Raw genomic sequence first — 25,932 nt, 5'->3', positions numbered from 1 at the left:
CATCAAAAATTGAGAGAGATGAATTTTATATCTTAATGTTAAATTTGAGTTTTAGGGTCAGTGAATACAAGTAACAGCAAATTGAATTCCTAGCTCTGCATGGCCCCTACGCACTATTAGATTTCACCCAAAATAAGTGAAAATAAGTTTTGAGCTTTAAAACCTAACTTTTTAATTCTCAGTTAAAAGCAAAAAATTTTGACTAGTTTTTCTTTCTAGTAAAACCATGGCTAAATTTATACTTATTTGTTACAGGTCAACAGGACTCTTAGATTCAGGAATGTTTGTGAATATTCATCAGTCTGGAATCAAAACTGAGCCAGCTATGCTAATGACACCAAATAAGGTGTGTTTAATGTATTTAAAATTTAAATTTACTTATTTTTAAGCTCTAGAAAAATTTTGCATTTCTGTATATCTTCTAACATTTTGGCCATTGATTTGGTCTTAGTTTTTTTTTGGTTTTTGGTTTTTGGGTCACACCCGACAGCGCTCAGGGGTTACTCCTGGTTCCTGCTCAGAAATCTCTCCTGGGACCGAAGCGATAGCACAGCGGTAGGGCATTTGCCTTGCATGCAGCTGACCCAGGACGGATCTGGGTTCAATTCCTGGTGTTCATATGGCCTCCCCAAGCCAGGAGTGATTTCTGAGTGCATAGCCAGGAGTAACCCCTGAGTATCAATGGTGTGACCCCCCCACCCCACCCCTCAAAAAGAAAGAAAAGAAATCTCTCCTGGTAGGCACAGGAACCATATGGGATGTCAGAATTTGAACAACTGTCAGTCCTGGATTGGCAGAGTGCAAGGCAAATGCCCTACCGCTGTGCTATCTCTGGCCCCACAAGTTGTCTGTTATAGAACAAATCCTCAGAGGTTGGATAGCAATATTCATCGATTGGGACAATTAAAGCCTTAAAGCATAAGTGGTATTTGAAATCTTTTAGGTCTCTTTCACCTTAAAATAAGTCTTCAAAAAAAAGTATTTGCAATACAATATTATTTTCATACTTGCTACAGATTTTATAGTGCAAAATATTTAAAGATTTTTAGGTGTTTTTTGTTAGGAGAAATTCCTATCATGTCTCATTTAAACATTTGAATCAGGAATCTATAGGTCTGGAAGAGCTTATGTCATGTCATCTAGGTTCTCTTTGAGATTTAGAGCAGAGGACCCTATGGGCTGCTTGGGATTAAACCTCGATGGCCTGTCACTTGCGTTGCAAGCACCCTAGTCACTGTCCTAACTTTAGCCCCACGTAACTTTGTATCTTGCCTCCACTTTCATTCTTTTGCCTATATTGGGTAGTTCTCCTTGTCAAAGAAGTGTTGTTAGAAGGATTAAATAAAAGACATGTGTAGGTAGTGAATATGTAAGAACTCAGTAATGGTTTCGTTATTCAATGACTCAAAACTGATAACAGTATTCAAATAGTGATTTGTTCACTAGCTAGCATGCAGCCCACCCCAGTTCAAACCCAGTGCTGCATATGGTCCTCTGAGCATTGCTGTTAGTGATCCCTGAGCATAGCCAGGAAGAAGCCTTGAGTACCACTTGGTGTGGCCCCAAAACCAAAGAAAGAACAATAAAAACAAAATATTAAGGAAAAATATATTTGGGGATCCTAAACAGGGATCTATAGGGACCCCTTAAAATGGAGTAATTTGATCATTGTAAAGAAAGACTAGAGGGGCCAGAGCGGTGGTGCAAGCAGTAAGATTTCTGCCTTGCCCGAGATAGTCAAGGACAGTTCACGGTTCGATCCCCCCAGCGACCCCCCCTCCCCGTGTCCCATATGGTACCCCAAGCCAGGAGCGATTTCTGAGCACATAGCTAGGAATAATCCTTGGGCGTCACCGGGTGTGGCCCAAAAACCGGAAAGAAAAAAACTAAAATGGGAGAAAGTGCAGTGAATTTGGTACTGGCCTTTGATACAGCCAACATGGGCTTCCTGGAGTATTGCCCCAGAGTCATCCTCTAACACGGCCAGGTTTGTCTTGATAACAGAATAGAGATGGTATGACTAAGGCTGGGGTAGAATAGCTCTTAAGGGCTGAGCACATACTGTGCATTCTAGAGGCCTGGGTTTGACCTCCAGCACTGCCAAAAAATAAAAAGAATGACTAATGGATTGAAATACATCAAAAGTATAAAATCTTGTGCATTTAAAAAAGGAATTATTGTCTGTCACGGCTAAAGACACTTTTGGCAGTCAGGACATTACTCCCCCCCCCCCAATCCCCCCATACAACTCCCCAGGCACTGTCAGATGTCGCCCGAAAACAACTTTTGTTTGTTTTTATTTTTTTGGTCATACCCAGTGATGATCAGGGATTTCTCCTGGCATGCGGGGGGTGGGGGGATTCTGGGATGCTGGGAATCAACCAGGGGTTTGTCCGGGATTGGCCTCAAGCAAGGCAAACACTCTACTGCTGTGCCATCGCTTGTCTTGCTGGTGAAAATTGATGAAGGGAAAAAAAATTCAGCACTTTCCTTTTATAAAAGAATTATAGTACTTCCTGGTGCTGCAAACCATTTCTGACAATACTGCAGCAGGTATGTGTAAGCAAAGGGGAGCGGTCCTGCAAAGACATCTTTAACCAGTTATCTGAGGGTTGTTGCTGGGAAATGCTACTCTGACAAGCACTATGCTAAAGTAGTACAGGTATCAGTGATGAGCCAGCTTTCCCAGCTCTTTTAGAGGGTGGCATTGCTTGCCAGAGGTGCAAGTAAGAAAGTACCACTGCCAGTCCTGTGTGCCTCCCCTGGCCACCACAACTTCAACAAAGGGATGAGGGAATAAAGGTAGGATTGAAAATTAAATTATGGGGGCCCGGGCGGTGGCGCTAGAGGTAAGGTGCCTGCCTTGCCTGCGCTAGCCTTGGACGGACCGCGGTTCGATCCCCTGGCGTCCCATATGGTCCCCCAAGCCAGGAGCGACTTCTGAGCGCATAGCCAGGAGTAACCCCTGAACGTCACTGGGTGTGGCCCAAAAAAAAAAAAAAAAAGAAAATTAAATTATGGGGACTCGAGAGAGAATATAGTGGGCAAGGTACTTGCCTTGCGTATGGTTGACCCATGTTCAATTCCTGTCACCTCATTTGATCCCCAGAGTCCTTTAGAAGTGAACTCTTGAGTGAACTCATGAGCACTGTTGAATGTGGCCCCAAAACCAAAAATTGAAAGAACTACAATATGGTCATTAAAAAAAAAAAAAAGCCAACTATAGTGGAAAATATGCAACTTTTACTTTTACTGTAAACATGTAAGCAAATTCAAACATAGCAGTACCTTTAACAATATCTGTTTAAGTTGATATTATATTGTGTTTGATCTCTTTCCTCTTCATGAATTATTTTATTGTGCTTATACTGTCTTGTAATTCATAAAATTTTAGAAGTTATAACTATCAAAATTTTAATTCTAAAAAGAACTTGAGAAATTAAATATTAATTTACAGGAGAAGTAACTGATGAGGAAGATTAGATTAGTGACATTTTAGGTTTAAAATTATTTCTGTAGGGTCCAGAGTGATATCACAGCAGTAGGGTGTTTGCCTTGCATGCAGCCAACTTAATTTTTATCCCCAGCATCCCTCCTATATGGTTCCCCTAGCCTGTCACTAATGAATTGTTTGTTTGTTGTTTTTTGGGGTCACACCCGGCAGCGCTCAGGGGTTACTCCTGGCTCTATGCTCAGAAATCACTCCTGGCAGGCTCGGGGGACCATATGGGGTGCCAGGATTCGAATCACCGAAAGACCTTCCTACGTCTAAGGCAAACTGCCCTACCGCTATCTCCAACCTCACCAGGACTGATTTTTGAGTGAACAGCCAGGAGTAACCCCTGAGCATCACTGGGTGTGGCCCAAGAACCTAAAAAAAAAAAAAAAAAAGATAAAATGCCTTCTGTAAACATTTAGGAAGTGTTTAATTTTTAAATCTAATCAATGTATTTCTCCAAGAATTTTTTTTAAAGTTCTTTGAATTTTATTCCTGAGATTTCAGTTATCTTAATTTTTTTTTTTTTTTATTTTGGAGAGGCTTTTTTTGGGGGTGTGGGGATCACATCTGGTGGCACTCAAGGGTTATTCCTGGTCTGTGCTCAGAAATCACTCCTGGCAGGCACTGGGGTTCATCCTGGTTTGGCCATGTGCAAGACAAATGCCCTATCTCTGTGCTATCACTCTGGCTCCTATCTTAGATTGCTTTTTGTTTTTACATTTCATAATCTTGAATGAGATGCTTTATATTATTGATTTCAGTTTGCACTGTTTGAATCATTTTTTCTTTTCTTTAAGGTGGAGTCATGTCAGGGAGATTTAAGTACTTTAGCCAATGTGGTTACATCATTAGCAAATCTTGGAAAAACAAAAGATCTATCTCAGAATAGTAATGAAATGTCTGTGACTGAAAACTTAAGCAATGGTGATAGCTCAATGTGTGAATTTCATCAAGACCTGCAGACCAATGGTGATGTTTCAAGGTACTGTCTGACATTTTCTCTTTGAATGTTTTCTTCAAATATTTTACGCTGTTTACAAAACTTCAGAAAGCAAGTGTTTCTATTATACTTGGATATTTAAGGCATATTAATATGCTGACATCAGTGTGTACAATTGGCTCATTCTTGAATGTGGTTTATTTAAACACAAATTGTAGCAGCAGTTTCAGCATATTTAAATTTTAACTAGAAAAGCTGCATTCAGCATAGAATTGTGTCAAACAGTTTATGTTCTAATGACCAATAAATTCATAACATAAATGAGAGTTACCCAAATTAGGTCTGGATATTTGAAGCAATTTGATTAACTTTATCTTTTGTGTTATTGAATGTGTGAAATATTTGTCTTACTTGCCAGGCATGTTTATTTCCACCAAATTCTAGTGATCAAAAGAAATTGAGTCTTAAGGCCAAGGATGAGGCTCCATGGTAGAGTGCCAGGTCTTCACCCATTGCCACATTGTAACCCTCACAACAAACAAAATGGTTTTGTTCAATTAATTGAATCAACTAGTTTTGATGTTACTCTTCAGGAAATTCATCAAGAATGTGTTTTTCACTCTATTGATAGTACTATATAAGAGGTAAAATCCAAACTTCTTAAAAGTTTTTTTTTCTCACAAATTGTTCTTGCGTTTGAGTCTCAGGATTGATGTGACTGAGAGGCAGAGCTCAAGGATCGCTTGTGTGAGCACCAGTGCTAATTTTTTTGTTGTTGCTGCTGTTTCTGTGCCACACACCTGGCATTTCGTGGTGCTGCTTCTGACTTGGGGCTCAGGGTTTGCTCCCAGGGAACAAAACAAATAGATTTGATCCCCATATAATATGGGGATCAAACCTGGGCCTCCTGCATGCAGAGTATGTACACTAGCCCCAAGCCATCTCCCAGGCACTTTATTTCAAAAAGGGGAAAGATTCTTTATAAGTTCTTTGAGAGTGAGATATTTAAGAAATTCTTTTTGTTTGTTTGTTTTTGTTTTGGGGCCACACCCAGCGGCGCTCAGGGGTTACTCCTGGCTATCTGCTCAGAAATAGATCCTGGCAGGCACGGGGACCATATGGGATGCCAGGATTCGAACCAACCACCTTAGGTTCTGGGTCGGCTGCTTGCAAGGCAAATGCCTCTGTGCTATCACTCCAGCCTCAGATATTTAAGAAATTCTAAGAGGCTTCTCATTTAAAAACAGGAGGAGCTATTTTAAATATTACACACCAATACTTTTTTTGATTTCTTAGTCTCATGCTTAAAGATTTTTTTTTTTTGGCCACACTCAGTGATGCTCAGGGGTTACTCCTGGCTATGCGCTCAGAAATCGCTCCTGGCTTGGGGGGCCATATGGGACGCCTGGGGATCGAACCGTGGTCTGTCCTAGGCAAGCCCATGCTATGCCTTACAGCTTGTGCCACCGCTCTGACCCCATGCTTAAAGTTTTTTATAAGTGCGACCACAAGCTTTAAAATATTTCTGGATATTTATTTATTTATTTATTTTGGTTTTTGGGTCACTCCTGGTGGCGCTCACGGGTTACTCCTGGCTCTGAGCTCAGAAATCACTCCTGGCTGGCTCAGGGGATCATATGGGATGCTGGGATTCAAACCACCGACTGTCGTAGATTGGCTGCGTGCAAGGTAAACGCCCTGCCGCTGTGCTATCTCTCTGGCCTCTACTTCTGGATTTTTAATATAATTAAAATCTTGACTTGGCATAGTATATCATTTACTGTAAATTTAGTACAAGCTCTTGCCCAGTCTTTCTGGCATGAGATAAATGGACCTCTACCTTAGAGCAGATTAATAATTTGTTGAACCATATTGTATGCTTTTATTGGGGGGGATGTCAAACCCAGCAGTGTAATGCATGTGTTTCATCCTTTTGAGCCATCTCTTCCCTAACACATTAAAGCCATTTTTTTGACCAGACTATATATTTTTTCTCTTAACTACTTTTTGTAATTTAACGATCAGATTTCTTGACTGTGTAGGTGAAGTTGAATTTGTTACTGCTAAGGGAACTACAGCTATCACTGGAAAAGGGTGCTCAGTCATATACAAAGGTTTTCTTTTTTAATAATTTTTTTGGCTTAAATCATGATTGCAGAGTTTCTGTAGATTTTCATGTCATTGTGAAGATGGGTCAAGATCACAGCTTCTGATATCTCCTTATAGGGCATTTGACACTCTTGCAAAAGCATTGAATCCTGGAGAGAACACAGCCTGTCAGAGCTCAGTAGAGGGCATGGAAGGAAGCGCACACCTAATTGCTGGAGATTCGAGCATAAATTACATCGAGAAAGAGGGGCCACTTCTCAGCGATTCACATGTAGTTTTCAGGGTACTTTGACATATATATATTTAATTTTTTAATGTTGTCTTATTTATTTTGATTTTAATCCTCCTTTCAGAAATCAAAGTATATTTGTTATGCTTTTTAAAGTCAGAAATCTCCCTGAAAGGATTTCAAAGCAGTAGCTAAATTAAATAATGGCCCACTACAGTATCCTGCTTGAAAATAAGAGTTGTATTCTATCAATTGTTGAATTTGAATCTATAAAATATTAGCTTTTAAATATATGCATTCATTACATATTGGATGCACTGTTCTTATTTAATGTCAAGTCACTACTTTTATGTAAACTGATATCTAAGATTGTTTTGCTCTTGCTATAATAACCATTAAGAACTCCATTTGTTTTGTATTAACTTAGTTAGCTAGCTTTCATTGGTCTTACCTTGATAAGGTAGAATTACTTGAAACTTTTCCATTTTTTTTACTTTAATACTTCAACCATTTTGTGGGAAAAGTACAGTTGTAATTTGTTTTGCTTCCTTTAGTACATTAATTTAGGAGTGAAGCAGTAAATGTAGAATACTAATAGCGCATGTAGAATATTTGAAAATAACTTCCTAGCATCCGAGTTATTATTTGAGTAATGCTTGGACCACAGCTGTAGAGAGTGGGTTTTCAAAGTTTTACATTGAGTCTGCTGTTTTGATCCTTATTAGAAATCATTACTTTTGCCAGCTGTGAGTGCTTAGTAAATCATGTGCAAGTGATCGAAACTAGCTAGCTAGCTAGCTAGCTGCCTTATTTTATTTATGGATGATTGCTCATAACCCAACTATGAATTGTGCATTTTCCTAAATTTCTATCATCAAGTAGATAAGTCTGTTACTGGTAGAAATAATGAGCACAAAAATATAACACTGATCAAAACTCTATTTAGGTACCAGAGAGATAACCACTAGCTTTGCCATATGTTTGACCCCAATTCAATCCTCCGCACTGCAAGCGCTGCCAGGTGTCATTTCCGAGTACAGAGCCAAGAATGATTCCTAAATATCACCATTGTGTTCCCCCCCCCCCCCCACACACACACACACATACACAAAGAAAAAATCCTCTGTAGAAAGTTAATCATTGAAACAATCTTCCTATAAACGTTTTTTGGGGAGGGGTGTCACACCCGGCAGCGCTCAGGGATTGCTTCTGGCTCTGCACTCAGAAATCGCCCCTGGCAGGCACAGGGGACCATATGGGATGCCGGGATTCAAACCATCATCCTTCTGCATGGAAGGCAAATGCCCTACCTCCATGCTATTTCTTTGGCCCCCTTCCTATAAACTTTTATCAATGACAAATGATATGAGAAAATTTAGACTTTTTGTAATACCATGCAAGTAATGTTGGGGGGGGTAGGCCATATTCAGGGATGCTCTAGATTTCTGGCTTTACACTCAGGAATTATTCCTGGTGGTCCTTGGGGGACTGTATGGGAAGCTGGGTATTAAACTGAGTTGGCCATGAGTAATTCAATTACTCTCTCTGCTGTGCTATTGCTCTGGCTCCTGTGCAAAAAAATTCTTTTAAGAGTTATAGGCAGGGGGCCAGAGAGATTGCATAGTGGTAGAGCGTTTGCCTTGCATCCAGCCGATTCAGGACAAATCCCGGCATCCCATATGGTCTCCCGTGCCTGCACAAAGCCAGGAGTAACCCCTGAACGCCACTGGGTGTGATCTCCCCCTCGCTCCCAAAAAGAGGTATAGGCAAAGGCAAGACACCAAAGCAATAGCATGATGGTAAGGCTTTTGCCTTGTACAGGTCCTGTATGGTCCCCTGAACACACCAGGAGTGATCCCTGAGCATCACCAGATGTGACCCAAAATCCAAAACAAAATATAAAGAGCTATAGATAGAGGCAGTGGGTAGGCTGAAGCAGTAGTACAGCAGATAGGCGCTTGCTTTGCTTGCAACTGACTCAGGTTTGGTCCTTGGCATCCCATATGGTCCTCCCATGCCCCACCAGGAGTGATAACTGAAAAGTTAGGAATATCTCCTGAGCTTTACTAAGTGTAGCTCAAACTCCTCCCATCAAAAATAAAAGGCCTAGGAATATAAGTTATATCACCCTTAAACATTAAGGTAGGAACTCTGGACAAGGATGAAACAAGGCAAAACTAATTTTCCACTGCTCTTATTGTAAATGAAATGTGTATTTTTTTTTCTCTTAGTTTTACTTGTGTTTATATGAGACAAACAATTGAAGGAAGAGGAATCTGTGCAAGGAAAAAAATAGAGTATTTCTGTAATTAATAGAAATCTTTTTGTGGAGCCAGAGCGATGGCACAGCGGTAGGGCATTTACTTTGCATGCAGACCTATGCAAGGACCGACCTCGGTTCTATCCCTGGTGTCCCATATGGTCTCCATAGCCAACAGTAATCCTTGAGCTTCACCGGTTGTGGCCCCAAGCACCCCCCCCCAAAAAAAAAAAAGAAGAAAAGGAAAAGAAAAATATTCTGTAACATTTCCCTCACATTTTCTTTATTCCTTCAGAAGTCTCAAATAACTGAATTAGGCAAATTTGAATTATTTTTCCCTTGAATTAGTTTTATGTTTTGTTTTGTTTTGGGGTCAGACTCAGGGGTTACTCCTGGTTCTGCACTCAGAAATCGCTCCTGGCAGGCACAGGGGACCATATAGGATGCCGGGATTCAAACCACTAATTGTCCTGGATCAACTGTGTGCAAGACAAACGCTCTACCGCTGTGCTATCTCTTGGCCCCTTGAATTGGCTTTTGTTTTTTGTTTATCGGCCATACCCAGCATTATCCTGATTTTGTATTAGGGAATCACTTTTGGTAGGGCTCAGGCCAGTTTTCCAAGATGCTAGGAATTGATCCTTGGTCAGTCCTGTGTAAGGCAAGTGTCCTGCCCACTGTATTGTTTCTCCAGCCCCAATAACTAGTAACTTTCAAGCCTGGTACTTTTGCCTTTTAGGCCTGGTACTTTCATTGTTAAGTTTTCTCATTAATGTTTATGGTCATGATTTTACTGCTCTAAGGCTGAGGTTGTTGGTTGTGGCTCAAATGTTAGAGCCAGATACCTTGCAGATGTGAAACCCCTGGTTTGATCCATGGCTCCCTCCCATTGCTGGTGTGACCCTAGGAGAACAAATGAAATTTTAACTGTTGATATAAATACCCCTCGCTTCCTTTTAGATCTTTATAATATAGAGCTTGCAACTCATTTTCATTCACATTGTTTTGTGTGTGTTTAGGACACACCCAGCAATGTTCAGGGCTTACTCGTGCCTCAGTGCTCAGGAATTTCTTTTTTTTGTTTTTAGTTTTTGCTTTTTTTTTTTTTTTTTTTTTGGTTTTTGGTTTTTGGTTTTTGGGTCATACCCGGCAGCGCTCAGGGGTCACTCCTGGCTTCGTGCTCAGAAATCGCTCCTGGCAGACTGGGGGGGACCATATGGGATGCTGGAATTCGAACCACCATCTTTCTGCATCTAAGGCAAACGCCTTACTGCTGTACTATCTCTCCTGCAGTGCTCAGGAATTTCTGGTGGGGCTCCAGGGTCAAGCCTAGGTTGGCTGTTGCCAAGGCAAGTGCTTTAGCCACTGTGCTATCTCTCCACCCCCAATAATAAGACCTTTTAAGATTACATCATGATCCCGTTACTCATCATTTTTCAGCATATCCCTCTTTTAGTTCTTTCAGGGTCTCATTTAGTTTTCATTTTATTCCTCTATTGAAATAACTGTAGCTTAGTGGCTTGCAAAGACCACTCAGCAAACAGTTGTTAAATTAATTTTTAATATAGGCTTACAAAACTAGTGACAGATTGGGTGTAGACTGCAGATCTTCTAGCTCAGTTCTTGTTCCTCAGAGCTTTATCACTTAGCCAATTGGTATAATTACATAAAGAAATTTCTAGAAAGGCAACTGTAGATACAGTTAAATTCTGAGACTGGTATCCAAGCTTTCCTCTCACCAGCTGCACTCTTGAAAATCATCTCAATATGGCTAGGGAGAATTTGACCCTTAGTTCCATTCTTGGCATCACATTCCTTCCCCACCCCCAGCACTGCTGGGTTTGACTCTTATTTTTAAAATGTCAGTGTATTAAGTTTTTTAAGAATTGCAAAATGTATATGATTCAGAAGCCAAAGAAATGACCCAGTGAACTGAATGTGTGTGCTTTGCATGCAAGAGGCTTGGCTTTGATCCCAGTGCTGCCTGGACCTCCATACACCACTAGGAGTCATCAGTGAGCACAGAATTTAGAGCATCTCCAAAACAAAATAAGAAAAAAAGGAAAAGAAAATGTGTGATTCCTTTTATAAATCTAAAACCAGTAGGCATTTTAGTTGTTTATTTACTAACACCTGATGAATGAAATTCACCTCCTGAGACAGCAAGAAATCTTTTGTTCATTTAATTTAAAGGACTTGTTTATGGAGTCTCTAGACAGCTCTGGTTTTCAGAATATTAGAGACATGTGTTGCCTTAACACAATTGATTATGTAAAGCAGATAAATTGCTATTCATTTAATCTCTTTTAATTCCCCTGTTTTTTAGCTATTTTTGGTGTTTTTTGGTTTTAGTTTTGGGGCCACACATAGTGGTGCTCAGAACTTTCTCCTGGTTCTGTGCTCAAGGATCGCTCCTAGTGGGTCTTAAAGAGCCATATGTATTCTGGGTATCTAATTCACCCACTGTGCTATCTTGCCAGCCCTTACATAGACTTTTTTTAATGTGTTAAAAAAGTTGCCTCCTACCAACTCATTAAGATGTTTAATATTTTCTTGTTTACAGTTCTCTTTAGAAATGTTTCAATAAGGGGCAGAGCAATAACTAGTACAGCGGGTAGAGCATTTGACCTTGCACATGGCTGACGCAGCATTCCATCCTGAGCACTCTAGGAGTGATTTCTGAGTGCAGTGCCAGGAATCTTCAGGTGCGGAACAGGAAGGTGTGTGTGTGTGTGTGTGTGTGTGTCTTCAGGTGCAGAACAGGAAGGTGTGTGTGTGTGTGATTTCTGAGTGCAGTGCCAGGAATCTTCCAGGTGCGGAACAGGAAGGTGTGTGTGTGTGTGTGTGTGTGTGTGTGTGTGTGTGTGTGTGTGTGTGTGTGTGTGTGTGTGCGTGCGGAACAGGAAGGTGTGTGTATGTGTGTGTGTGTGTGTGTGATTTCTGAGTGCAGTGCCAGGAATCTTCCAGGTGTGTGTGTGTGCCAGGAATCTTCCAGGTGCGGAACAGGAAGGTGTGTGAGTGTGTGTGTGTGTGAGATTTCTGAGTGCAGTGCCAGGAATCTTCCAGGTGTGTGTGTGTGAGTGTGTGTGTGTGTGTGAGATTTCTGAGTGCAGTGCCAGGAATCTTCCAGGTGTGTGCGTGTGTGTGTGTGTGTGTGTATGTGTGTGTGCGCGCCACGTGTGCTCTAAGAGTGATTTCTGAGTGCAGTGCCAGAAATCTTGGTGCGGAACAGGAAGGTGTGTTTGTGTGTGTGTGTGCCGCGTGTGCTCTAAGAGTGATTAGGGGTGTGTGTGCATGCGTATGTGTGTGTGTGCCGCATGCGCTCTAAGAGTGATTTCTGAGTGCCGTGCCAGGAATCTTTCAGGTGGGGAACAGGAAGGTGTGTATGTGTGTGTGTGTGTTTGTGTGCTTTGTATTTTACTACTTCATACCATTTATAAATAGGTGAACCATTTGTGTCTGATATGTGGTGTGTTTTTCATTTTTATCTAACTTTTCTGGAAGTTTATATACTTTTGATGGAATTTTTGATCTGTTTGATATTGCAAAGGCTTTTAATGACCTAAATGAAAGCTATTTTTCATTTCCCAGAAAGTCACATAGGAGTACTTGTACCTAATAGTGACTGAGGTAGCAAACTATTAGCTATGTGACTTAATCTCCTTTCATTTATTTTCTTGTGATGCACCAGGGTCTCACACATGCAAGTGCTCTACTGCTGAGATGTAACCCTGCCCCCCTCCTACACACACACACACACACACACATTTATGTGTGTGTTGGCCTACCTTTTTTTTTTTTTTTTTTTTTTTTTTTTTTGTGGTTTTTGGGTCACACCCGGCAGTGCTCAGGGGTCACTCCTGGCTCCATGCTCAGAAATTGCTCCTGGCAGTCACGGGGGACCATATGGGAGGCCGGGATTCGAACCAATGACCTTCTGCATGAAAGGCCAACACCTTGCCTCCATGCTATCTCTCCAGCCCCCGGCCTACCTTTTTTTTTAAAAAAATATTATGGGGGGAGGAGCAGAGAAGTAGCACAGTGTATAGGGCATGGTGTGGTCCCTGACATCTCATATGGTCCCCCAAGCATCATCAGGAGTAATTTCTGGAGCCAAACCAGGTATAATTTCTGAAGGCATCAAGTATGACCCAAAAACAAACAAAAAAAAAAAAAAAAAGAGGGAGAAAATTACCTCCCTTGGAAATAAACATGTACTTTTTTTTTTTTTTTGGAGTAATATCATTTTGTTCAGAAAAATAGAAGAATTAGAAAGAGGAAGGAAGAGTACATATTGCAGATAGTATGCAGGCAGCAGAGAATGTGCCAGTTACCTTCTTTGAAACAGCAAATAGAAAGCAAACCTTTCACTCTTTTCTCCAAATCATTCTGGCAATTACTGGAGCCCTATGGGTCGTCCAGCTATGTTTGTGTAGAAGGGGAGATGACCCAAAACCATCACCTAGATTTGATACTATTATGGTACATTTTAAGTATTAAAAAAAAGGTTTCAGTTAAGTTGCCGGTGAAATTTCTTTATCAGTATCTTGAAAAATGTTTTCATAGGTACAGAGTACATGCCTTGCATACAGACGGGCTCCACCCCCGCATCTCACAAGCTCCAGAGCCAACCTTCAAGTAGCATCCCAGGAGTAGTGTGTTCACCAGGGTAAAAATGGGTTTCAAAATTCAGGGGAGAAGGTTGTAGGGATAGTACAGCAAACTGAGGCAGCATAGGTTAAATCTTTAGTGTCCCATGTGGTCCCCTGCGCCTGTCAGTAGTGATCCCTTAGCACAGAGCCAGGAGTGAACCCTGACACTGCTTAACTTCTGGCAGGGCTTGGTGGGGGGAACAGAATGGGTTGCTGGGGATCAAACCCTAGTCAGCCAATTGTAAGGCAAGCAACTTATCAGCTGTACTACCTCTCAGTCCCATAAACAGAACTTGTTATAGACTTGTTAATAAAAGAATAGAGGGAAGGAAGACCCACATTTTTAGACCAAGACTGAAAGCAGCTCTAACAGAACTAGAGAATATTGTAGTCTATATTGGAAGTGGGATTTCTCTTTGTTAGAAATTTGTGGTCTGTTTATTTTTCCTAAAGTCTGATTTAGCTTAATATCCAATGACTTGGATTATTTTGAAGTATGTGGTGGGCCTAGTAGATGATGATTTATTTGCCTACATTTATCCTTTTCAGGATTTATTAACTTACTCTAAGGCTCTGTTGCAGTACTTTATTAAATGATGCTAAAGTGGAGCTTTGTTTCCTGAGCACTCACTGTTGCCCTGTTCCCACTAGCTCACCATGCCTTCGCCAATGCCCGAGGACCTGAATGTGCACTACATTGGGGAGTCTGCCTCCAGGCTGTTGTTCCTGTCCCTGCACTGGGCACTTTCCATCCCTTCCTTTCAGGCTCTAGGGTAAGTGTTTCAAAGGCCTTAAGTACACATTTTGTCATACAAATGCGCTATAAGCGAGAACCTTATTAAGGGAAGAAAATATGATAGATCTTATTAACTAAAAGTTTTGGCATTCTGTGTTAAATCATAGCGGTTAGTATTTTCTTAAAAAAGTGTTGTTGGGGTCGGAGAGATAGCACAGAGATATAGGGCATTTGCTTTGCATGCAGCTGACTCAGGACAGACAGTGGTTTGAATCCCAGCATCCCATATGGTCTCCTGTGCCTGCCAGAAGTGATTTTTGAGCGCAGAACCAGGAGTAACCTGATCACTGCAGGTGTGACCCAAAAAATGAACAAACAAACAAAAAATTGTGTTTTTTTTGTTTTTGTTTTTTAAATTGTTATTGATGGTTCTTTGGTTTCCATGGTTTCTTATGCACAAAATTCCAAAGCCACATCCATCACCAGTATTCCCACTTCCTACCTCCTGTTTACATTGTTCTTATATTGACAAATAGCTGTATTTTGAAATTTGACCAAGCCAGTTCTCACAGAATGTTTTCTATGGTGATGAGAAGTCCTAGTCAGCATTTGTGAGAGGCAATCTGGGACTGATTTCACTACAGAGAAACTGCCAGACTTTTGGGCTTGTTTTGTTTCTCTCTTAGCACCACTATTTCGGCATGTTAGGAGCTAAAAGTTGTTTTCATACAGTAAAATTATTTTCCGATTGTATGACTACATATGGGGAAGATGTAGAAATGTAAACTCCATAGTTCCATTATGTTAATTAAGATATTTAGTCCTACCATTAATGAGCACATTGTATGTTATTTGGGAGTAATTAGCTGATAATAGGAAATGGCCTACTATCAGAAACTCAAGCTAGAACTGAGAAGATACTTCAGAGGGCTGGAGTGCACGAGTCCCCAAACTTTGAGCACTGTGGCCACCAGAGCACTGTTGGGTATAGACCTGGTGGTCCCTGAGTATGTGGGTCTCAGCACAGTATCATCAAACCAGCAAGACTGCATTGCTGAGAGTGGCCTCTGCACTCCTAAGGACTATTGGGAACCAAAAAAGAAAGAAAACCTTTTAAGGGATTATAGTACAGCAGGTAGGGTGTTTGCCTTGCATGCAACTGACCCAGTTTGATCCCGTATCCTATATGGTCCTCTGAGCATTGCCAAGAGTGATTGCTAGAATTAAGCCCTGAGCATCCCCATGTGTAGTTCCAAACCAACAAAAACTCCCCACAAACACAAAAGCTAGCCATTCCTCCCCACAAAAAACCCCACTCAAACTTTGCTCAAAGATTATTACACTTAGATTGATTTCAAGTACTGATAAGAAGTGTTGAAGTAGTAACCAAGGGAAAATATTAAATCTATAGTTAGGAGAGTATTCTAATAACAGGACCCTCTCTTTGGTTTTGGTGGAGTTTTTGTAATTTCTTTTTGGTTTGGTTATTGGGCCACACCCAGGGGTACTCAGGGGTACTCCAGCTCTGCACTCAGAAGTCGCTCCTGGCAGGCCCAGGGATCATATGAAATGCTGGGGATCAAACGTGAGTCTGTTCTGGGTCAGCTGCATGCCAGGCAAACAAACACCCTACCGCTGTGCTATCGTTCTGGCCCCGAGACTCTCTCTTAATCAGTATTCAGTATAGTTTTGTAAATAGTTCTTTCATGCCATACATGTGTTTTTATTTTTGTCAAACAGAAATGATGAGTGTAGGCATTCTGTCTTGACCTAAGAGATATGTTTGTCTTCTGGAGAAAGAAACCCTTTCCCCGCTAGAACATAAATCTCTATGTCCTCAGATTGTTCTAAGTTTCTTTAAATACAACTTATTTTAACTGGGGGTCACGAGATGATACAGCACTTAAGGCAGGTGACCACACCGGGTTTGGTCCCTAGCATTGTGTACAATCCTCTTATAGCCGCTAGAAGTGATTCTCAGCCTAGAGCAAGGTGTAATCCCTGAGCACAACTAGATAGGATTCAAAAGACCATAAAACAAAACAAAAGCATGCCTGGAACAATAGCACAGCAATAAGGTGTTTGCCTTGCATGTGACCAACACAGGATGGACCCGGGTTCAAATCCCAGTATCCCACATGATCCCCTAAGCCTACCAGGAGTGATTTCTGAGTGCAGAGCCAGAAGAAACCCCTGAGCTCCACTGGGTATGGCCCCAAAACCAAACCAAAACAAAAGCAGCAAATAACTTTTATCAAAAAAGAAAGAAAATCCTTACACCTATATTCATTGCAGGCACTATTTATAATAGCCAGACTCTGGAAACAACCAAGATGCCCTTCAACAGACGAATGGCTAAAGAAACTGTGGTACATATACACAATGCATGGGTGTACATGGATGCACATGAAATCTATTATGCTGAGTAAAATAAGTCAGAGGGAGATAGACACAGAATAGTCTCACTCATCTATGGGTTTTAGAAAAATAAAAGACATTTTTGCAATAATTCTCAGAGACAAAGGAGAGGAGGGCTGGAAGGTCCAGTCACTACATGAAGCTCACCACAAAGAGTGATAAGTGCAGTTAGAGAAATAACTATATTGAGAACTATCACAACAATATGAATGAATAAGGGTGGTAAGAAGCCTGCGTAGAGTACAGGCGGGAGTGGGGTGAGGAGGAGGGAGATTTGGGACATTGGTGATGGGAATGTTGCACTGATGAAGTTCTTTACATGACTTAAACCCAACTACAATCATATTTTTAATCAAGGTGTTAAATATATAAAAATAAAAAAGAATTGAAAAGCACAAAATCTGAAATAAAAATTGTTATTGGGAAAATAAGAAAAACCTCTCAGAGGGCTATCATAAAAAAAAAAAAAAAGGAAATCCACCACTTATTCTTAGAAAACATTTTGGGTCTTTTGGGGTTTGGTTTTTGGTTTGGGGAGCACACCTAATGATGCTCAAGGGTTACTGCCACCCACCTCTGTGCTGAAAGGATTAGGCAGTTGTAGAATTCTTGCCTGCCACAGGAATTTGATCTCATTCCTTTGACCAGTCTCCAACTTATTTTGACTATAATTGAGAAACATTTCTAAGTCATGACTATAAAAGACTTACCTAGAACCCCCACTAATCTGATGGAGAATAGTTGACTTTTTGTTGTGTTTTTGGACCACACCCGTTGGTGCTAAAGGGTTACTCCTGGCTCTGCATTCAAAAGTCACTCCTGGCATGCTTGGGGGGGGGTGCATATGGAATGGCCAGGGATCAAACCCGGGTTTGTCTCTTGTCCTCTGCATGCAAGACAAACGTCCTACCACTGTGCTATCACTCCAGCCCCTAGCTGACCTTAAAAACAGTTGTTAATCCTTTCTCAATAATAATTTAACTTTTAAAATTATCTAATCATTGAGATAGCATGGAGGTAAGGCATATGCCTTGCATGCAGGACAGTTGTTCGAATCCCAGCATCCCATATGGTCCCCTGAGCCTGCCGGGGGTGATTTCTGAGCGCAGAGCCAGGAGTAGCCCCTGAGCGCTGTTGGGTGTGACCCAAAAACCAAAAAAAATAAAAGTTAAATTACAGTGTAAATGTGTACATGGCATTTTTTTGTTTGAGTGGAGGCTGGAAACACATCCAGTTGTCCTCAGGTTTATTTCTGGCTCTGAGCTCAAGGAACATTTCTGGTGGGTTCTGGGGCCATAAAGGGATTGAACTTGTTGCTTGCATGCAGTGTAAGTACCCTATTAGCTCTCTTATCATTCTATTTATTTTAAAGCATAAAGAGTTCCCATAGTTCCCTAAGCTTGTAATTAGCATACATATGTCTTGAAAATATCTGGCAGTTGTTATAATAATTGTTTGTTATTGGTTTTTATAGTAAAATAACAAAAGGATTTGGGGGAAGTTCTTTGAATTACTTTAGGAGTGATTCTGAAACAGTTGCTTAATATCAAGTGCATCTGTTAAATTAAGTGTAACTAGCTATGGAAATATTCCAATGTTGAGGAAACTAAAAACATAAGCTTTCTCTCTCTCTCTTTTTTTTTTTTTTTTGCTTTCTCTCATTTTAATTAATTCATTTATTTTTGGTTTTTGGTGCTCGGGTTACTCCTGGCTCTACGCTTAGAAGTCATTCCTGCTGTAGGCTCGGGGAATCATAGGATGCTGGGGGTCAAACCTGAGTCTGTCCCAGGTTGGCCACTTGCAAGGCAAACACTCTACCTCCATGCTATCTCTGGCCCCTATTATTTGTTTTTTTTTTTTTTACAAGGCTTTCTTTTGTTTTGGTTTTTCTCTTTTGGACTACACAGCAGTAATTACTCCTGGCTCTGTGCTTAGGGATCAAACTAGGGTTAGCTGCAAGGCAACTGCCCTCCCTCTGTACTATCTGACCTGGCTTCCTGTACTTTTTTTTTTTTTTTGGGACCACACCCATTTGATGCTCAGGGGTTACTCCTGGCTAAGTGCTCAGAAATTGCCCCTGGCTTGGGGGGACCATATGGGATGCCGGGGGATCGAACCACAGTTCTTCCTTGGCTAGCGCTTGCAAGGCAGACACCTTACCTCTAGCACCACCTCGCCGGCCCTGCTTTCTGTACTCTTTACATTAGAGATTTATAGTTTCAAGACTGGGTGTGTGTGTGTGAACGCTTTAATACATGTTTGCATGCATTGTATTTTTTTAGTTCAAGCACCAGAATTCATACCTCCACTAAGTGGTGGAGGCTACACTTGACCTGTCTGGAATGAAGGGAGCATTGCTCTACCTAGAGTTTTCCCCTTCCCGTCCCTTCCCCCAGTGGTCAGGAGTTGCACACACATGGTTGGAAGGTTCGTGCTGGTTGTGGTTCTCACCAGGGGTCATACACTTGGCTGCCATGTTCCCACATATTTGGTCCATAGATGGCTCCTATGTCTTTGTTTTGGAATGAGAGATCCCAAACAGCAGATCATCTTTCTCTGGTGGGAATCTGAAGTGGTGCTGAGGATAGAATTGGGGTCTCGCTGACTTCATGAACACAAGGCTTCCCTTCTACCTAGATTCTTATAGCATACCCCAAAGTTCCAAGCCTGCTACCATTTATTACAGGAGAGTTTATTGAATAATTTAAGAAACCATCCATTAATAACTATTAATATTTAAATACTTAAGTTAGATATTTTTAAAATTCTACTGAACAGTAATTTGTCTATAACTAGGGGTTGGAAGCAAGCTCTGTTGCCATACCGCTGGGAGTTTTTTGCTAAGAAATATGTGTTCATTTCAAATAAATGCTGACAGGAAAGTATGATGCTATGGAGTATGGTTGTTTTTTTGTTTTGTTTTGTTTTTGTCTGTTTTTTGGTTTTGGTTTTTGGGTCACACCCAGCAGCGCTCAGGCCCTACTCCTGGCTCTATGCTCAGAAATTGCACCCAGCAGGCTTGGAGGACCATATGGGACACCAGGATTTGAACCACCATCCTTCTGCATGCAAGGCAAATGCTTTACTGCTGTGCTTTCTCTCCGGCCCCTATAGCTTTTACTTTTTTTTTTTAACCATAACATTGATTTACAAAGTTCAGGTATACAATGCTCCAGGTCAACTACCAGTGTGACTTTTCTTCCTCCAATGTCTCCAGTTTCTCACCTAGCCCCCATAGCAGGCATATAACAAATTTACTTCATAATGCTTGTTACAACAAAATGGCAGCTGAAATGATCAGAATATAGATTGGTAATAGGGGCCGGAGAGATAGCATGGAGATAAGGCGTTTGCCTTTCATGCAGAAGGTCATTGGTTCGAATCCCAGCATCCCATATGGTTCCCCGAGCCTGCTAGGAGTGATTTCTGAGCATGGAGCCAGGAGTAACAACCCCTGAGCGATGCTGGGTGTGACCCAAAAACCAAAACCAAAACCAAAAAAAAAAAAAAAATGTAGATTGGTAAAAGTCAATTGTTTAGATTTTTTTGTTTGTTTTGTTTTTGGGTCACACCCAGAAGCGCTCAGGGGTTATTCCTGACTCTGTGCTCAGAAATCACACCTGGCAAACTTGGGGGACCATATGGAGTGCTGAGAATTGAACCGGGTCCGTCCTAGGTCATGAAAGACAAACGCCCTACCGCTGAGCCAAAAACGTCAATTTTTGATTGTTACACCTCAAAATAATATTACTGAGGTTATTGTTTGAGGATTAGCTGAACTGGTTGATGCTGCTTGAACCTTTCTGTGTTTTTGTTTTGGCTCATTAAGCTTGGTGGGCTTCTCTGCAACTTCCCCATCAAACTTGTATGTTCTTACTGGGCTGTGTTTAACTCTGGTTATGCTCCATCTGCCAGGAGCTTTGTCACTGACTTAATATCCTAATTCCAGTCTGTTGATGAGGAGGAAATCCTACCTTGCTCTTTGCTACTAGTAGAGATAATGATGGTATACTTAGTAAGTCTGTGCTGCTCCAAAGTGATGATATATGCTCATTTTCCTTTGTTCTTTTAAGAAGTGTGTGTGTGTGTGTGTGTGTGTGTGTGTGTGTGTGTGTGTGTGTGTGTGTGTGTGTCCCCGTCCGTCTGTCCGTCCATTTGTTCTTCCATCCATCTGTGTCTGCCCACTGTGGCTTGCTCTTCACTGTTTTCAGGGATCACTTCTCTGGGGTTTGCGGACTACATGTTGTATCAAAATTTTAAGACAAAATTTGAACACACTAAGTCTTTCCTGGCAAACTCAAAGAACTCTTACTTCACCTTGTAGGAACTCTTAATGATTTATATTTAAAAGTCAGTCTTAAGTATAGAAATAGAAAAATCAGACTTCTCTCTACAGAGTAACTCGGTATAGTCAACAGGGCTGTCCTAGCTGACCAGTTTGTGGCCCACATTTTATTTTTTCTTCTTTTGATATTTACTGTTTGGTTTTGGCTTTTGTATTGTTTTGAGCGCCCACACCTAGCAGTGCTTGGGCTTACTCTTGACTCTGTTAGAACTACAAAAATACGGGCCCGGAGAGATAGCACAGTGGCGTTTGCCTTGCAAGCAGCCGATCCAGGACCAAAGGTGGTTGGTTTGAATCCCGGTGTCCCATATGGTCCCCCGTGCCTGCCAGGAGCTATTTTGAGCAGCCAGGAGTAACCCCTGAGCACCGCTGGGTGTGGCCCAAAAACAAGAACTACAAAAATAGAGGCGAGTCAATCAGTGAATTTTTGGAGGTTGCTTTATTCAGGCGGGCCTGGGTTGGAGCACAGAAAGTTGTCTAGAACCCCGAGTACAGGGGAGAGCAGGTCTTTATACCTTTCAGATCATTCCATTACATCTTAGTCAGTTACATAAAACTATGAAGGGTTTACATAAATTTTAATAAATACCACACAGTCCCTTTCCCTGGTGCCACTTATCTAGCTTGGCTGCCAGCAGAGGCAGAGGTGCCTGGAAACCTAGGAGCAGCAGGACAAAGTCAGCTGCCTTTAGCTTCAGGGGGCCTTAGGAATGGTAATGAATTACTTTATTACTTCTTCCAGGGCCAGAGGTGCCTGGGGCAGTAAATCTTAGAAAGCAAAAGCTAACAAAGTAGTTATATCTTACTATAAAGCTATAGAACAACTAAATAAAACATTACAAACTCTACATTCAGGGATCAATTGTGACACGACTGAGGACCATAAGGGGTATTGGGATGGAACCCACTTCAACCACGTGCAAAGCAAGAACTCTACCTACTGTACTATCCAGTCTCAATCCTTGTTTTTATCTTTTTGTTTTGTTTTGCTTTTGGGTCACACTCAGCAATGTTTAGGGGTTATTCCTGGCTCTCTGCTCAGAAATCGCTCTTTGTAGACACGGGTGACCATATGGGATGCCAGGATTCGAACCACCGTCCATCCTGGGTCAGCTGCATGCAAGACAAACACCCTACCACTGTGCTATATTTCCGGCACCCCCCCCCCTTTTTTTTTTTCTCTAAACAGTTGATTATTTTATTCTTTTGATGCTACATCCAGCAGTGCTCAAGGGGGTTACTCCTGGCTTTTGCACTCAAGAATCAATCCTGACGGTGTGCTCAAAGGACCATATGGTATGTCAGGGATAGAACCCAAGTCATTCACATGCAAGGCAAACACCCTTCCTGCTATACTACCTCTCTGGTCCTAGTGTATTTTAATTTATTCTATTTAACAATCCAGGAAACTCACAGCCATTAGCAGTTCCAATGATGTGATTTCAGATGTAAGTTAGGAACCAGGTATCTCAGTCAAGTTCTCAGTGTAACTAACCTTGTAGATAAAATACATGCATAGTTTTCATAGCAGATGTGAAGACGTCTCTCTAAAATTGAATTCATTGGTTTCATTTCAGCCACTCAACACTATTATTATTTTCTATTAGTTCACATTCTGTTTATTGTATACTCGTGGCTGTCAGAGGATAATAATGTGACATACACAGCTTCAGGACTTTCACAGCCCTATAGGTTTTCTCTTCTCCATTTGTAATACTCATGAAATTCTTCTTTATTTTCAGAGTCCTATCAGCTTCTCATTTACCACCCTGCCACAGCCCTCGTTCCAGGGCCACCCACATGTACCCCCACCATACTGCCAGCCACAATGAGGGGGAGGCGGCTTGATGTTCCTTATTTAGAAATTCAAGATAGTTTTTAATTTCTAAATCATTGTTAATTATAATCTCTATTTCACTTGAAGTTTGTTTTGTTTCTTGGGACCACACCTCCCTGTACTTAGGGCTTACTCCTGTCTCTGTGCTCAGGAGTCACTCCTGCTTGTACTCAGGAGACCAATTATGGTGCTGGGGATCAAATCTGTGTCAGCTGCATGTGAGGCAAGCTCCTTGATTCCTATAATATCTGGGCCTACAGCCTGAAACTTTAATGAGATTCTTGTTATACTAATATCTGAAGCATATTTAAGAAACAATTTCTCCCATGAAATTGACTCCTGCCAACTCTAACTTCTCTTTTTAAAGCAAAAAAAATGTGTGGATTTTAATGTCTTTCAAAAAAAGTTAATGTAGGGGGCCAGAGCAGTGGCGCAAGCTGGTAGGGCGTTCGCCTTGCACCTGGGATGAACCGCAGCTTAATCCCCTGTCGTCCAATGGTCCTCCGAGCCAGTAGCGATTTCTGAGCGCATAGCCAGGAGTAACCCATGAGTGTCACCAGGTGTGGCCCCCCCCAAAAAAAAAACAACAACAAAATTTTAATGTACATTTCCCTTTATTTTATGTTTTTCCCAGGAAATGGGTTTAAAGATATAAAATTTTAGTTTGAAATATTAGCTGCATCTGTTAGTAACTGAAAAGAGACCAATTAGGGGCCGATGATAGTATAGCGGTAGAGCATTTGTGAGGGGGTTGGAGGAGGAGAAGAGAGGGGGGAAAGAGAGAGAAAAGGATAATTTATATTTACTTACTTTCTATCCTTTTTTCCTTCCTCATCATTTAGATACAAAAACACAATTGATCAAATTCATGCGTTGTTTCTTTTTCAGACTAATTTTAGTTCAGTAATATTGTTGGTTTTAGTATTATGTCAATTGTAAAGTTTGTTAAGATCTGTTTTGATACCTGATTTGGTGTGTGTGTTTAATAGGCAAGAAAACAGCATATCATTGGTGAAAGCTTATTGGAATGAACTTTTCACTCTTGGCCTTGCCCAGTGCTGGCAGGTGATGAATGTAGCAACAATATTAGCAACATTTGTCAATTGTCTTCATACTAGTCTTCAACAAGGTAAAAATTTGATTTTTCTTCTTATTTTGTAAAAGAGAGGAGGCATTATTTTTATCAAGTGTAATGTTTCAGGTTCCCTCTCTGGTGATTTTTTCTTTAGATGACCAACACCCTCTTTACTTTTGACTATATATGTGTGTGTGTGTAAATATATATATATATATATATATATATATATATATGGTTTTGGTTTTTGGGTCACACCTGGCAGCGCTCAGGGGCTACTTCTGGCTCTATGCTCAGAAATCGCCTCTGGCAGACTTGGAAGAGGACCATATGGGATACCAGGATTCAAACCACCGATCTTCTGCATGCAAGGCAAATGCCTTACCTCCATGCTATCTCTCCAGCCCCAATTTTTTGTTTTTGTTTGTTTTTTTGTTTTTTGGGTTACACCCGGCAGTGCACAGGGGTTACTCCTGGCTCTATGCTCAGAAATCACTCCTGGCAGGTTCGGGGGACCATATGGGATGCTGGGATTCGAACCACTGTCCTTTTGTATGCAAGGCAAACGCCTTACCCTCTATGCTATCTCTCTGGCCCCAATATTTCTTTTTTAATTTATTAAACAGAACCGAAGTTATAGCACAGTAGGGTGTTTTCCTTACATGCGGCTGACCTGGGACCGAACTGGTTCAATCCTCGACATTTTTTTATGATCCTGCTAACCTGCCAGGAGCAGTTTCTGAGTGCAGAACCAGGAGTAACACCTGAGTGACACTAGCTGTGGCTTCAAAACCCAAAATAAATAATTCACTAATCATTAAAAAGAGGTATTTCTAGTTACTCACTATGTAATTTTTATTTTGGGCCACACTTGGGCTATTCCTAGCTTAGTTTTCAGGGACTTGCTCCTAGTAATACTTGGGACTGAATCTGGCCTTCCTACCTGCAAATTATGCACTAACTCCTTGAGATATTGCCCTTCCCCCACATTAAAAAGAAAAATAATTTTTATTGAGGCAAGATGATTTGTAAGTTTTCATATTATTGATGTACTTGTTTGTTTCTTTTGTTTTTGTTGTTGGGTTATACAGATCCCTAGCTCTGCACTCAGTGATCACTCCTGATAGGACTCAGGTGGCAATGTGGGGTACTGGGGATAGAACCTGGGTCAGGCTGATGCAAGGCCTTACTTACTAATGAACTATCTCTGGTTCCTATATATTTGTAATGCTACTTCACCACCCTCAGAATCAATATTAGTAATATTATACCAGTTCTTTAAATGATTGTCACAGAATTAAATTAAGTATTTTTAAGCCACTTCCAACCACATCTTTTAGATTTTTGTACCATAAGTATCAGAATCCAAGGTTGCCTTACATAAAGTGTGAAATATATTTGTAAATATATGTTTCTTGCTAAGATTTGCTCTCTCTTTTGGGGGCTGTGGTTCTATAACTCAGTGATGCTGAGTGGCTTCTCCCGACTCAGTGCTTGGAGATCAGACCTTGTGATCATTGGGTAATGTATTGCCAGGGCTGGAACCCAGGCTTCTTGCATCCAATGCACCACATATGGCCCCTGAGTAACATAAGGAATGATTCCTGAGTACAGAGCCCAAATGTAGGCCTTGAGCATCACCATGTGTGGCCCAACGAAACAAACAACTTATTGACATTGGTGTATCCCTCACTAGATTTCACATCAGACAAACGGTGCCAATAGAAATCATTCTTGTTGACAAAATTTTATCTTACATTTTAGTCCTGTGCCTTCAGAGAAATAGTACTATTAATAAAGCCTCCAGCAGGAGGGAGTTGCATGAATTGCAA

At 41.1% G+C, this 25,932-nt stretch overlaps 1 protein-coding gene and 1 pseudogene across 1 annotated transcript in view; one reads left to right on the top strand and one right to left on the bottom strand.

Moving 5' to 3' along the window:
• Positions 1–25,932, top strand: part of NR2C1 (nuclear receptor subfamily 2 group C member 1) — a 46,849-nt gene that overhangs the window by 9,771 nt on the left and 11,146 nt on the right. Inside the window, exons 6-10 of the mRNA XM_049782812.1 lie at positions 256–346; positions 4,297–4,481; positions 6,666–6,831; positions 14,341–14,462; positions 24,015–24,154. Coding sequence (XP_049638769.1) covers positions 256–346; positions 4,297–4,481; positions 6,666–6,831; positions 14,341–14,462; positions 24,015–24,154 — 704 coding nt within the window. The remainder of the gene's footprint in view (positions 1–255; positions 347–4,296; positions 4,482–6,665; positions 6,832–14,340; positions 14,463–24,014; positions 24,155–25,932) is intronic.
• On the bottom strand, positions 22,582–22,909 carry LOC126022879 (elongin-C-like; annotated as a pseudogene).

Source organism: Suncus etruscus, chromosome 11, assembly GCF_024139225.1.
Source record: "Suncus etruscus isolate mSunEtr1 chromosome 11, mSunEtr1.pri.cur, whole genome shotgun sequence".
Classification (NCBI taxonomy): domain Eukaryota; kingdom Metazoa; phylum Chordata; class Mammalia; order Eulipotyphla; family Soricidae; genus Suncus; species Suncus etruscus.
Note: the sequence above shows the minus strand (reverse complement) of the source record. Positions and strands in the feature narration are given on the sequence as shown.